The sequence below is a fragment of the Euprymna scolopes genome, chromosome 40 (assembly GCF_053919585.1).
Source record: "Euprymna scolopes isolate OS-2025 chromosome 40, ASM5391958v1, whole genome shotgun sequence".
Lineage (NCBI taxonomy): Eukaryota > Metazoa > Mollusca > Cephalopoda > Sepiida > Sepiolidae > Euprymna > Euprymna scolopes.
The window spans coordinates 16,384,429-16,399,503 of record NC_136521.1 but is presented as its reverse complement, the minus strand read 5'-3'; the positions used below and the strand labels follow the sequence as shown (position 1 = coordinate 16,399,503).

At 34.6% G+C, this 15,075-nt stretch overlaps 1 protein-coding gene across 1 annotated transcript in view; it reads left to right on the top strand.

Annotated features, from left to right (window-relative positions):
• LOC145265314 (S-crystallin SL20-1-like) overlaps positions 1 to 14,509 on the top strand; it is an 18,559-nt gene extending 4,050 nt beyond the window's left edge. Inside the window, exons 2-6 of the mRNA XM_080121087.1 lie at positions 1,687 to 1,782; positions 3,250 to 3,365; positions 8,226 to 8,432; positions 9,454 to 9,561; positions 14,345 to 14,509. Of these exons, the coding sequence (XP_079977213.1) occupies positions 1,687 to 1,782; positions 3,250 to 3,365; positions 8,226 to 8,432; positions 9,454 to 9,561; positions 14,345 to 14,509 (692 nt within the window). The remainder of the gene's footprint in view (positions 1 to 1,686; positions 1,783 to 3,249; positions 3,366 to 8,225; positions 8,433 to 9,453; positions 9,562 to 14,344) is intronic.
• Positions 14,510 to 15,075: the final 566 nt, after the last annotated feature.

Here is a 15,075-nt window from a genome sequence, read left to right as displayed (position 1 = left end):
TCTGTTTACATTACTCGATTTGCGGTGGCCACCAAACAGGTCTCTTTCAGTTACTGAATGATTCCAGTTTGTTTAAAGAAGTCATTTCGAGGGTCGTAATCGTGTACATTCGACATAGGGCAGTCGGTTAAGGCGTTTCTTTTTCTTTACGTCTCATCTTACAATTAGCGTTGAACGTTCTATCCTGACATTTGCGGCTATTATTCCTGATGCCCGGTTGATAATGTATCGTAAGGTTTTTGTTTTTTATGTGGAAGGAAAATTTAAATCCATGGTTGAATCGATTTTTAATCGAAGTTCAAACATATTTGATGTATCAATTAAATATTCAAACATATTTGAGATATCAATTAAATATGCAAACATATTTGATATATCAATTAAATATTTATATTGCGTAGCCTCCGTTTTGTTTCACTGCTTCCTGTCGCTTTTTATAGTCGGTCAGAAGTTTTTCACACTGACCTATCGTTACTTCACTTAATTCTTTCTTGCATAATTCTTTCAGTTGCTTGATATTTTGTAAATTCTACTTGTAATTTTTACCTTTCAAAATATCCCACAAGCCAGGGAGCTAATTAGGCCAATTGAGAGTACTAACACCATTATTCTTTGTCAGATTTTGATGTTTGGGATCATTGTCGTGTTGAAGCACAGACATTCCAACAATGTCCGTAGAAGTTTCAGATTTATTAAGGTTATTCTGTAGAATCTCGCTCTACGTGCTGCCATACATTTTACGATGGATAAATTAAAACTCACCAGTGCGCTTGGATAAAAAGCATCAGTCTATCATAATGGAACGCCCCCAAACTTAACTATGCATGATATTTTTGGTGTTTCTTTCAAAATAATGTCACTTTTTCATCCGACCAGATATTTCTTAGAAGTGCATGTCTATGGAACTCTCTTCCATTTGCCTGTTTCACTGCTGACAAAAATTTGGTTGTCTTCAAGTCCAACATTGAATGAAAGCCTATATATTATAAAGTTCTGCTAATGGTATCTTTACTTACATTAATTCCATCACTCTCAAGATCAATTTTAATTCTGGAACAAGTAATTGGCGTACGGACAATTTAGAAGAACGGTATTCTAAAAAAAAAACGTTTTAAACCTGGAAAAATGCCAGACACATATGGAATTTGTCAGATATATTTTGGATAATGTTGCATGGATCAAGCATCAGTTTTTAAGAGGCAAAAGTGATCCATAGAAAAGGAGTCTGTGAGAGGTGATGAGAAGTGTAGGAGAAGTAGGGAAGTCAGAAAACCAGTAAAAAGAATTTAATGGATTAAGGCCGTCGTCGTTCTATAGAAACAATAAGTTCCCTGTGATTATTATTATGGTTATTAGAGGCTGCCCTTATAAGATAATTGAGGAGATAAAAGAGGCTGTAATGAGTGCACACGCTCACGCTTACGCAAGAAGAATTTCATGAAGACTTCCAGAAAACGTACGTTGCAGCCGGAGGAGATTACTTCGAAGGGAAGTAGAGTTTCATGTGTGTACTATTAATAAAATTTTCAATACGAAAACAGTCTGGAAACTTATTGAAGGCACCTGGTAGTTGCATTTTTATACGCATCTGTATTGTAGTTTGTATTACAAATCCTCGGTTATAACCTTCTTGTTAATAAACACGTTAATTGTTGCCTTATATATGTCATTATTTTTATCTTTCAGATTTTCCCTGTAATTACCTCCCCTGTCTGGAAATGGACGGCGGTATGAGGATGCCTGAGACCATGGCCATTTGCAGATATCTGTCCAGGGAATTTGGTAAGTACCATTTTTTTAGAAACATAGAACAAACATCCCAAGAATATAGAAATTAAATATGTATTTCATTTCCTATGGAGGTTTATAAAATATTAATATATAAAGTTTTTCATTTGATCATGAGGTTTTCTAAATTTGATAGCAAGAGTAATGCAATTACTATAAAGCCTGGCGATAAAACAGCTAATCTTGTCTTTTTTTTTATACAACTCTATGATAAAGGTTAATGATTTTGTAAGTTGGATGATGGACAGTAAGATTGCATTGAAAACAATAAAAGTTGATTACCTGAGTTCGTTAAATGACTGTGCGTGACGTTGCTTCTTATAATTATGTGTCATCACGCAAATATTTTCTTGGCGGTGCAACGTTACAAGAAATGCGTACTTGTCTTTTTCCAACTGGAGACATATTCTTACGCATTTTGGTGTACAAATAAAGACTTGAAATCGTAAAAATGAGCCTTCATTGTTTATCTGTATAAGATACATTACCTCCCTTTAAATGGTAGAACTTAATATCTATCAAGTGACGATCAATTAAAAATACGTAAGTTCATGAACATACGGTGTAAGTAAATGCAGATCACAATAATAACATCACAGTTCGAGTTTGCCTCGTGTCCCGTTTTTCTTTATGACAGGAGCACATGTAATTAATAGCACGAAGAAACGACCTTTAATGACAGGTTTGTGTTGCCTTCTTTCCTGCCAGCGGAGGAGGCGCATTTTGAGCTTCAGATCAGAGGAAAAAAAACGGAGAGGGAAAAGAAAGAAAGAGAAAGGAAACAGACGGAGTGAAAAAGGGAAGAGAGAAAATGAGAGAGAGATATAAAGAAGTAGAGAGGGAGCTGGAGTGTTATGTGCTTGACTTTTATGAAATAGCATAGGTTGATGTCAGGGTTAGGTTTTACAATTTTAAGCAAGGAGACAGAGAGAGGAGGGGGAGAAGTAGAGTGGAAGAGAGAGTGGCGGGAGAGAGGATAAGAGTGAGAGATGAAAATAGAAAGGGAGATTGAGCTGGAGTATAATATATTTGATTTGAAGAAATAGCGTGAGTGTAATTACAGGGGTCTCAAAGCGCATTTGTTCAGTTCGAATACATTGTAGTAAATGTGCATCTTTTTTATTCCTTTAATGTATTGTCGATGTTTAAAACTTTTTTACATGTGTTCGTTTTACCAACTTCCAAACGACTTCCCATCCTTCCCTCTCCTCTTCTTCTGTTATTCATCCTTCCCTGTTCCCCTGTTTTTACATCATGTGACGTCACATACACTTTTTGTACACTTAAGATCGAGCTGACATCCGAGTAGACTTTATAACCGCAACTGAACCCGACTTTGTTTTAACTATAAACTGACAAAAATTATATTAGCCCAATATTTAATATTATATCAACATTATCACTTCTTTACATGTGTCTTAAGTGCATCGAAAAATCGTGACCGTAACTCTCTTTTTTTAGGATTCTACCCCAAAAGCAACATGGACATGATGAGGTGTGACTACATCTGCGACTGCTTCTATGAAATCATGCACGATTACATGAGGTATTACCACTGGAAGAATGGACGCTTCAGGGTGAGTCCCTTCTGGAGAAGGTTAAAAAAAATACAATATACATAAATTACAAATTGTTTGCTTGTGTGATGTGATTTACAGCATTTATAAGATATAAGAACCAATTACGTCTAAGGATGGAGTACTGTTGCCACATCTGGGCACGATCTGCTAGAAGCAGTTTATCTTGCATTGACAGAGTTCAAAATAGACTTCGTAGCTAAGTGGGTGAGGCCCTTTTCTCTTCTTTGCAACATTTTTTCTCACAGAAGAGACGTCGAGAGGCTGTATCTGCTTTATCGTTATTGTCATGGTAAGTGCTCGTCTAAGCTCCAATGTATGCCCCCCTCGCCAAATTTTGTCGAAAACACTCGTCTAACTGAAACCATTCTCAATAATTTTCCTCGCCCTTTATCTATGCCTAAACCAAAACGTAGATTCCATGAACAAAGTTTCTTTCTTAGAACTGCACGCCTGTAGAACTCTCTTCTGTTTGCCTGTTTTCCAGCTGACTACAATTTGCTGGTCTTCAAGTCCAACGTAAACAAATTCCTGATGAACTGCCCCCCTCAAGTTATCTAATTTTCCAAATATCCACTACTTACGATTGCTACGATATTATCCCATGGAATACTGTGTACTCAAAAACCTTTATCCTCGAATGGCTTCCGGGCCTTGATAAGTGGTGACTCTTTTGTAAACAAAAAAAAAACAGAAAATGCCACAGCTATTGCTTCATTTTATTCAGAAACTGTGGATACTATTCGCATAAAACTGATTTGCATAATTAACTGTTTATATGATGTCATTTAAAAGAAAACATTAAAGCAATGGTTTTTAATAATAAGCACAATTTTTCTCTTTCGCTCGTAACAATAATAATCGTCATTATCAGTTAGATATTTTTTATTCCATTTTCATCAAAAAAAGACACAGAGCTACTTTGAAGTAGGAGGTTACTATCGGGGACATACGTTGCAGGGATATTATGTAGGGAGATGAGCAACAAGATGTTTGTTCACATTACACTTGGACTTCTGCATGTCTGTACAGTTGGAAAAGCAGAATTCCTGAACGGGCGTGCCAAGGTCTAACAGTTCTATAAGAAACTTTTGGAGCAGAAGACTTCTTCAATCCCGGGATTTCTACTGTATATTAGAGATTTAGCTGGTTGTCGGATTTGTCGAGGTTAGTGAAACAAATTCCTACTTTGTTTATTTGAAATTATAACAATTTATATGTTTTTAAGTAATAAAACCTATTGTTTTCACCGTAAAACATATGTGGCTGTTAAATATTGTTTCAAGACATAAAACCATTATGTCTTTTAATCGTTTAATGAACATTGTAACAAGTTATACATTCTAAAAAAACTAAAAAACTCGATTCCTAATTTTTGGATAAAGTATGACTTTATGTATTATTGTCCTCATCTGAAAACGTTGTGCAGTGACACTCAAGATAAGAAAATTTATCTGATTAATCTAAATAATACAAATAGTTTTTTTACTGTAACAATAACTGTAACCTAAATATATTTAATATATGTACTGAAAGATTTTACTGATTGATACGTTTCTTTTTACAACTGAAATTGTTTCAAAAGAAATACACCCGTCGTTGTTATAGTATAATTAGTTGCCACAAACAGTCTTTCAATATTTGTATCTGCGACGAACGGGTGATCATGTCTAAAATATGTACCAGATATGATGATGTACGTACGAACATAAAATTTCTTTATTGTATTTTTTTTTTTAATTCAATTGTTACCCCAAACAAGGCACAGTGCATCTTTGAAGTAAGGGGCTACTATCGGGGACATTAGTTGCAGGGATATTATGAAGGGAGATCACCAGCAAGATTTCTGTTCACATAACAATTGAACTTCTGCATGTCAGTGCAGTTGGGAAAGCAGAATCCCAGAAGAGAGTTCCAAAGTATAGAAGTTCTGGGGAAGAAACTATTGGAGTAGAAGGCTTTCGTACACCTAGGAATTGTTACTGTGTGGGGGTGGGATTTAGCTCCTTGTCGGGTTTGTCGGGGGTATTAATGTCGATGGAGTACAGGTGCTTGAAATTTGTCAGAGCATTCACTATTAAACTCCTTGTAGAACAGGCAAAGGGATGCAACATTTCGTGGATGGGACAGGGGCTGAAGCTTAGTTGACAGTTCAGGACCTATCAGATTGGCGACTCTCCTTTGAACCCTGTCAAGGAGTTGAAGGCAAGTAGCAGATGCACCAGCCCAAATGTGACAACAGTACTCCATACATGGGCAAATGGTGGCCTAATAAAGGAACAGGATACTCTCAGCGCGATAGACTGAGCCCACCTTCTTCGCAGCAGCCTTGGCAATGCTCTCTATATATCTATTCCAGTTCAATTTTCCTGTGAACGTTAGGCCGAAGAGTTTAAAGGAAGTGCTTTTAGGCAATGTGTTTTTGGCCATTGCTATTATTACAAAGATTATCATAAATATCTGAATATTCATACGACAGCAATGGCTGTTTTCATCAACCACGAACACAACTTTTCTGCACGTAATGTTGTATTATCTAGTTTGTTAAGAAACCCAACATTATAGAATTGATATTTATACAATTATATAAAAGAAGCTTTGTATGAGAGTAAGTTCCATATGGACTCGAAAACGGCTCGGTCAATCTTTATGAAATTTCACAATACGGTATTCTATTTACCTGACAGTATTTTTACATATATTTTGCATCGGAACGTTTTCGATAAGTCTCGATAATCGATAATAAAATTCATCCGACGAAGAAGAAACAATCGATTTTAATCAAAGTAAACACTTTATACAGCCTAACATCAGAAGTGAATTTGAAACGTTTTATTATCACACAAGCCGAAAGACCCGACATATAAAGCCAGCAGTAGGTTCTTAAATAGGGCAGCGGCGCGTTCAAAATGAATGTTCCTGTTTAAAACACAACTGCACAGTGATACCTGACTATTTTATTTGAAACTTAAATTGAAGCCATTATCACAGCACAAGCAGTAAGGCCAGGCATATAAAAATAACAGTAGCTACTTTGATATTACAAGGGCGAATTAGAAATAAATGTTTCTGTGTAGAGCACAATTTAAGCATGATTGACATTTGCATTTTAAACTTTAATTTAACACATTTTATATATATATATATATATATATATATAATATTTTTTATTAATTCAACAGTAGTCTCTTTACAATTCAATGTAGACTATATTATATTGTGGACAAAGTCATTGCGGGGAGTCGTGTGAAGTTTCCTTCCAGTACATCCTGGGTCCCCTAACTAGAGCAAGCAATCAATTGATCTGATTGAAAAATTTGCAGTTTCAACGATTTTGATGACAATAAAAATATTGGAGTGTGAAACATCCGTTAATCATAATTCAATCGCGGGCAATGTTGGGTCTTCTTGCTAGTAAAATATTCTTTTAGTTTTAAAATACTCGCTAATCATTCAATCTTCGGATAATACTTATTTATTGTTTTGAGTTATTCGATCGTTCGTCGTCATTACTTTTACAAGAATTCTGCCAAAAGTAAAGCCTCCTATTTTTAACTTTGTCATTCACATTTCTGTCGCCACTCTGAAATCGGCGAACCCATTTTTTAAATGTGCTGACTTCAACTGCACTGGCTTCGTAAACGTTCATCAGGCGCCAATGGATGATGATCGGTTAAGTTTGTGTGCATGGAGAAATCCAATGATGCATCTTAGCTTCTGGCGTATGTTTATGACGGGTTATTTCTTTACGTTTCATACTGTCAATATCTGCACCATAGATATGAAACTTTCAGAAGCTGAATGCACGAGTTTAAACGATATAAGAATGAAATTTATAATTATCCTTGATCCATTAATGCGCAATAAAAAAATAGTTACCATTACTTTTAAGGCGTCCCTCATATTTTTTATTTCATTTTCACCCCAGAAAAGGCAGAGTGCCACTTTGATGTAGAGGGCTCTTATTCGGGACATGATTGCAAGAATACTATATAGGGAATTGTAGCAGAAAGGTATCTCTTTACATTACACTTGCAGTTCTGCATGTCAGTCCAGGCGGAGTAACAGGAACCCGGAAGGGAATTCCAAAGTCTAGCAGTTTAAGGGAAGAAAATAATAAGGCTTTTTGGCATTAGCGGTTTTGCTACTTGTTGAGTTTATCGAGAGGGTACAAGGGCTTGTAGTTCGTCGGAGCATCCACCATTAAAATACTTGTAAAACAGGAAGACGGGTGCAACATCTCGTCGATGGGGGAGAGGTTGAAGCCTGGCTGACAGTATGATAGCTATTAGGTTGACGACTCTCTTTTGAATCCTGTCTAGGAGCGAGGGACTGGTAACAGAGACAGCAGCCCAAATGTGACAGCAAAGCATCCACACACGGGCGAATTGTGACCTCGTATTGCTGCTACTATTTTAAGAGAAAATAAACATATTTTGAAGTCGATTTTCTGCCTTGTTAAGATGAGTGTACTTTTACTGCTATTTCGTTACCTTCTCATGTTTAATGTTTTAAAATAAAGGGCAATCTCTTGAGTTTTTGGTATTACTTGCTTATGATGACAATTCAGCGTCTCGGCTGACTAGCAAAGCCTCTTGCATTGTGTAAATAGACTAGGAAAGAGAATGTAATAGTATTTAATTAGTTTCTGATAGCGTATAATATTGTTATCTATATTATGACTCGTTGAGATAACCAATGTTTTTATTAAGATCGTTCTCTCCCTCAAAATTAAAAAAAACAAAAACTGCAGTTCTTCGGATTTCGGGAGAAAATTATTTAATGATATTTACTATTTATTGTTAGTCATTATTTGATAAGCATTTTAGATATGGTTTTATTATTTGCCTTTATTTCTAGTACGACTGGAATGATGGTGGCATGACGATGGGGTCCAACATGGGATCCAGTGGCATGATGATGGGATCTAACATGGGATCCAGTGGCATGATGATGGGAACTAACATGGGATCCAGTGGCATGATGATGGGGTCCAACATGGGATGTGGAGATATGATGGGATCCGGTGGCATGATGGGATCCGGTAATATGAACTGTAACTATGATGTAAGTATGATTTTTCTCGTCTTTATTTTCATTAAAAATTTTGTTTATATAAAAATTAAACCATTCGTGATCCTAACCAGTTGTATCACAAGCAACATACCAAACATGATTATAAGACTTGTATAAATGTAATAGGAAGCGTCTGGGCCATAGCTTGTCTAGATAAAACTTTATACACACATACACGAACACACACACACACACACACACACACACACACATATATATATATATATATATATATATATATATATATATATATATAAGTGAGAACGTGTGGGTGGAGACGATTCTCAACCTATGTACTCAACGAATTTTTGATCTACAGACATGAAATTTCGTATAGAGTTTATTCAGACATCTAAAAACATTTTCATTGTTTTTTATCTTGAAACATGTGTTTCTTTAGGGTTAAATTTTAAAAATTGGTACGTAGAAGGCCGTAATGAGTTTTCGCTGTGAATGTTGGAAACAAATATTAAAGCATGCATGATACATTCCATCTGGAAATAATGACAAAGCAGAGTGAGACAAGCAAAATATTTTTCTCTGAGAAATGAGTTGAAATTGCACAAAAAGTTATAATAAGTTAAAATATTGTACCCTATGGATAAACTTGCGAGGTTACTTTTTACCCGACCGTCGAAATTGCTAAAAACGTACGGGACATCACATGGATCTACGAGAGAGTGAGTGACACAGTTTTTTAGTAGCACTATGCGTGTGAACATGTTCTTTAAAATGTATTGAAGAGTGATTTTCGATTGATCTTAGTTTTTGTTCCCATCTCAATCGCCAACGATATAGGACGAGGATACAGACAAATAAACACCTCTCGCGTCATCAGTTTTGTGTTAGTAAATTTTTTAGCTATTAACAAACTTATTTATAGGCCACGTTCCTCAGCCTAGGAAGAACAGATAAATGCCACGTATAAGAACAGAGCAGTTAACCAGGTACAATTATAAATTCATGTTCATGTCTTTTACCAAATTTATAAGCGTTATTTTATTATTTTCAGAACTATATGTACTGGAGATACATGAACACTTTTAACAGAGTGATGCCCTTCATGGAGAGGTGTCTGTGCATGCGCAATGGTGGCAGCCAGTGGTTCATGGGAGATAAGGTATGTATAAAATGAGTTCACTTTATTAGTAATCGCATTGTACCTTCTTTGTATTGTATGGGATTCGTTAAAGCCATTTAAGTTTACAATTTTGTTTTGCGCAAAATTTGAAAACTTATACAAACATATAAACCATATCTTTGACTTTCTTCATTCAAGCATTATCCTTAATATGTCAGCCGTTTCCATTAATGCTACCCGTTGTATCTTCTCGCCGTTTCTTCTGATTCCAAACTCTCCCATTTTTTTTTCAGGATTCTTTGAGATCGTTACTAATACTCTTACTCTTATTAGTACTATCCTGGCTTTTTTATATCTAATATTCATTTCAGCTCACGGTTCCATGTAATTGCTTTGCTTCTACGTCTCCATGATATGTAGCCTTGTGGAACGGCGAAATCTGGCAATATGTTTTCTTTCTTGTTTACTATTATGATATCTTTCTTTTCTTGCTTGGATGGGTTTATTTGTTTGTACGTCCCTGCCATAGATAATTTTGTGATTTTCATTTTTTAATTAGTGCAGCCGGTTTGTGCTTGTACGATTAGTGTAAGTTTACGGTAGTGCATTGTGCGATTTGTGTATTGTTTGCAAAATTCTCTGTTTACTGCGTTTCTACTTTATCGTCTCTACTCTTATATTCTGTATGGGATATTTTGCAGTATTCAATTATTATGTAGTTTATTGTTTCGTCTCTGTGTCCATAGCGTCTGGATTTTCTTTTTTCTTGTGCCTTGTCGAGCTCTGCCATTATATGGTTAGTTTTAATCGTGTTATCTTGTACCGCTGTTTTTACTGTTTATGTCTCCTTTTCGCAGCCACCTTTAACTGTTTTCGTGAGTTTCATCTATTGGCATCTTTATCAATTTACTGAGTAGCTGTTTCTATTCCTATTTTTCTTTTCTTTCTGGATCTCTTTCTTAGTTATTCTGTGGTCATTATTACAATGTCCCTTACTGCAGTAATTATCCATTTTGTGTTCTGCGTTATGTATTTTTCTAATTTTTTTTTTTTTTGTGTCGTTCACAAAGTCTGATATATAATCCTGCCCCATTCCTCCACCTTTCTTTTTTATATATTCGGTGAGCATCATACTTTGGGTATAAGGAATTGTGCATGGTCATGAGTTTCCTAGACTTCTGGCGCAGATACCTTATTTCTTTTTTTGTCCATTATTATTATTATTATTATTATTATTATTATTATTATTATTAATATTATTATTATTATTATTATTAGTTCACTCACTAGGAATCCTCGCGCAGGTAAACATTAGAAATTGCTCACTCGGAACAAGTGGTAGTTTTCCTAGAATCTGTGTGACAACACGTCTCTGTATATGTCCAGTACTCTCAACCCATCTCAAGAACCCTGCCAAAATATTTTGCTTGATCACCACAGTCGTTCACCATTTACTTATCGCTGGCATTGGCTATAAAACTTCGCTAGAATCTATCTAGCAATAATGCTCTACAGAGTCCCATTCCCATTTCGCGACCATTCAGTGGAAGTCTGGTTAGTGTTTCCTCTCCTTGATCTTACCATGCTTCTTAGCCCCCCCCCTCTTGGTGCCAGCCGATACTGGCCCTAGAATTTCTTTTGGGAGGGGATGTAGCCAATTTACAATTTAACAATTTTATGGTTTCAGTCTTCTTGGTTGCATCTATTTATTTTGTTTGAGTTGCCATTTATTTAATGTTGATTAGCTTTTGTCACTCATTTAAATTATTTTCCACACGAAAGATCTTTTCTTATGATTTCAGCACTTTTCAACATTACTGTCCGTTGCGTAGTCTGAGTAATATCTCTATATTAATAGGATAACGCGTGTGTTATGTATTTTGTGAGTCTTATATACATCAGAGTGACTGTCGTTTAATTGTTATGCACTTCTATCTCCTGTCATAAATAGTTTTACCAAGAATTATTCATAAGTTTTGGTTTCGGTTTCGATTATAGCTGAAGGTATACATTCTTTAACTTATTCTTATTTTGAAGTACCTTATTTTTATATGAGTATATATATATATATACATATATACACATGTATATCTATATAGCTATCTATCTATATATATATGTACATATATATATATATACTATGTGTATTAAATTATTAACGAGTTTAAGAGACGGGTGAATAAAAATATATGAAACTTTGAGAAAGTGCTTACAATGCAGTAAGAAAATAAAAGTATTTAAAGCAGTATTAGCGAAACTATGACAGAAGATAGGAATATCTGTTGATTTCAGTGTGTCAAGTTATTAACGAGCTTGAGAAAAAAAAAACACAATATACCCATAACTTTTTTATTGAAATAATATTCAAACATTAAGGAAAAACTCTTAGAACACAATAAGTATATAGCAATTTCTACGTTGAGATAATTAGTAGAGGATATGCGATCTTTTTTTATGAATGGCTTGTGAAAGACGTTGATCCACAGAATTAATCAAATTTGTGATTTTGTCAACAGTTATTCCTCGCCAGACCTCTTGGAGAGCATTCCACAATTCATCTTTGCTCTTAAATTGGCGTCCACTTGCATAGAGGTATCGCTTCGTGATACCCCAAAGGTTCTCAATTGGGTTCAAATCTGGGGAATTTGCAAGCCACTCCATCTTCCATCGCCCAGAGAATCCCAGTTATTGCAAATACTCTTTGCTTTTGTTTGCTGCATGCGAGGAAGCATTATTCTGCATAAAAATAATGGTTCTTCTGAACGTCAACCTTTGCTTCTTAAGCCATGGTTCAAAGTGCTCCTTCAGAAAAGCTATGTAAGCATTTGACGTCATTTTTACGACTTCTGGGACCCTCCATGGACCAACTAAAGTACCTCCGATAATCCCAGACCAAATCATTATCCTACCACCACCTTGTTGGCGCCTTAAACGCTGATGACAATGTCGTCCATCGAGGACCCATCCCTTGCTCCAGCCATCTAGGCCATCAAGAGTGACATGCACTTCATCCGTGAACAAAACTTTGAAAAACTCCGTTTTCATGTTGTCCTCGGTCCATTTCAATCGGTTTGGTATGTGATGTTGCTTTAATGGAGGCTTTGCGCGGCTTAAGAAACTTTGCCACTTATTTCAGAAGGCGACATCGAGTACTTTTTGAGGCATTCTTTAATCCGGCTTGGTCAAAGACTTCTCGAACTTGTCTGCCAAGGGTTCTTAACAACTTATATTTGGAGTAGGGAACGGCGTGAAACAACTCTGGATTTACCTTTATCAGTTCTCTTACGTGCCTTTGTAGGGTCCTTGATAAAGGTCTTCACAGTTTGATGGTACCTTCCTATCATTTTCGATATTTCGTGGGCAGTTATAACTTTTGCTATCTGTTCTATATACGAAATCTACAAGCCTTATGTATAATGTTAAAGCGCACTTTACAACCGGGGTACTTCGAACGGACATGCTAGCTTAGATAAATACTTTTGCAGTTTTAACAAAAGAGCTACAATAATATCAGAGTTTCCATTTATGCTGAACATTTATAGAATGCCAACATCAATATATTACATATCAATTAGTCCCTCTGTAGAATTTCTATAGGCCCCACTAGTTATTATTATTATTATTATTATTATTATTATTATTATTATTATTAAGGGAATAGGGTTTTCACACAGGTAAACATAAAATATTTCCTTTTGAGAACAAATTGTGGTGCTCCCTGAAGTCTGTGTGATATTAAGTCTTCTCAGATTTTCAGTTCTCTCCACCTTCTGTGATAAAATTTGCACACTTATTTGCTTTATCACAATGGCCGCTAACCATTGGTTTCTTGTTAGTAACGACTACTGAAATGGTGGTTGCAATAAGCACAAATAGTATAGGTATTATTAGTGATTTCTCTACTCGGTCTTTTCACCCTTGTTGACTCCCCTAGAATATTTGGTGTAATACCAGTTGATGACATTACTTTTTATTTCGTGGAGAGTAAGCTTACAATTATACAATTTCAATTTTCTCGATTCCATGTAACGTTTTTTTTTTTAAATTTCCGTAGCAATTTTTATATGTCCAGATAGCGCATCTAGATAGATAGATAGATAGATAGATAAGAAAATAAGCAAATAGATACACGTATAGATAGATAGATAGGGTTATATATATATATATATATATATATATATATATATATATATATATATATATATTCTAACAGTTAGGCCCTGCTTTGTACGGTCCATATGTACTGTTTCTTACTTTATGTATATATATATATATATATATATATATATATATATATATATATACTACACCGATGAAGACTGAAGGATCGATCGAAAATTATGTACTTATAAAAAAAGTTTTTTAATTTTTTTTCATAATATTATTTTGTATTCCTGCACGTCACCAATTGAAAACGAATAAAGAAAAGTTATAAGCTTTTATACTTTTCGTATTCTTTTTTATTCATATATATATATATATATATATATATATATATATATATATATATATATATATATATTAAAAAGTTTGACTTAAATCCAGATAATCTGCATCTAAAATTTTATAACTTACTAACTAGATCTACCTATGTATTGGGCACTGTTGAAGTACATACTTAAAATTTACGCATAAATTTATACTTTCGTACATTAATTTATGTGAGTAAATGAAGTAGTTATATATATATATATATATATATATATATATATATATAGTATAAACGAATGCCATGTTTCGCCTGTCTATTTGTTTTAACCTTTGTAAGGACTACATGCGTATTTAACATGCTAAACCAATATTTCTTTCTTTCTTGTTTCAGATGATGTGGTGCGACATGATGTTCTACTGTTGCATGGAGAACATGTACAATTCTTACCCGAACATGTTTAGTAGCTATCCCAAAATGATGGGTCTCTACAAACGTTTCGCATCTTATCCCAAGATTGCCAGTTATCTGAAGAGCCGTTGCATGACCGACTGGTAAAAAAGAAACGATTTTCAGGGAGGATATTTATTTTGTTGTCATTCAAAATCTTTCGCAGAAAATCGGTGAACGATTAGATATATTTTGTGACTGTAAAATTATTTAATAAATAAACTGCTGTCTTTATAATTCGTGTCTTTATAATCCTTTTTTTTTTTTTTGCTTTTAGTGTGGGAGTAATAAATCGGACTATCCTAATCGGGAATCTGAAAAATCGTGTATCGAAATCGGTATGGAAATCGGAAAAATTTGTGCACATTTTCCAATGCCAAAGACAATTCTATTAATTATATTTTTATTTCATTAGCTTTGAAGCAAAATTTTCTGTTGCTTGTAGTAAGGATAAAATAATAAATATATATATATTGATTTAACATTTGCACGAAAACTAAAATATATAGATAACCTCCCACATGTCTATATTTCTGCTTGAGAAAATATTTGTACATTAACCATGTGTTTTACGGTAATCCTAAATAAATAAGAACTCTATTGTAAAATGTTTAGATAGTTATAAAAAATTGGAATCGGTAATTGTATGGGAATCAGGAATTTAGTTCGGAATC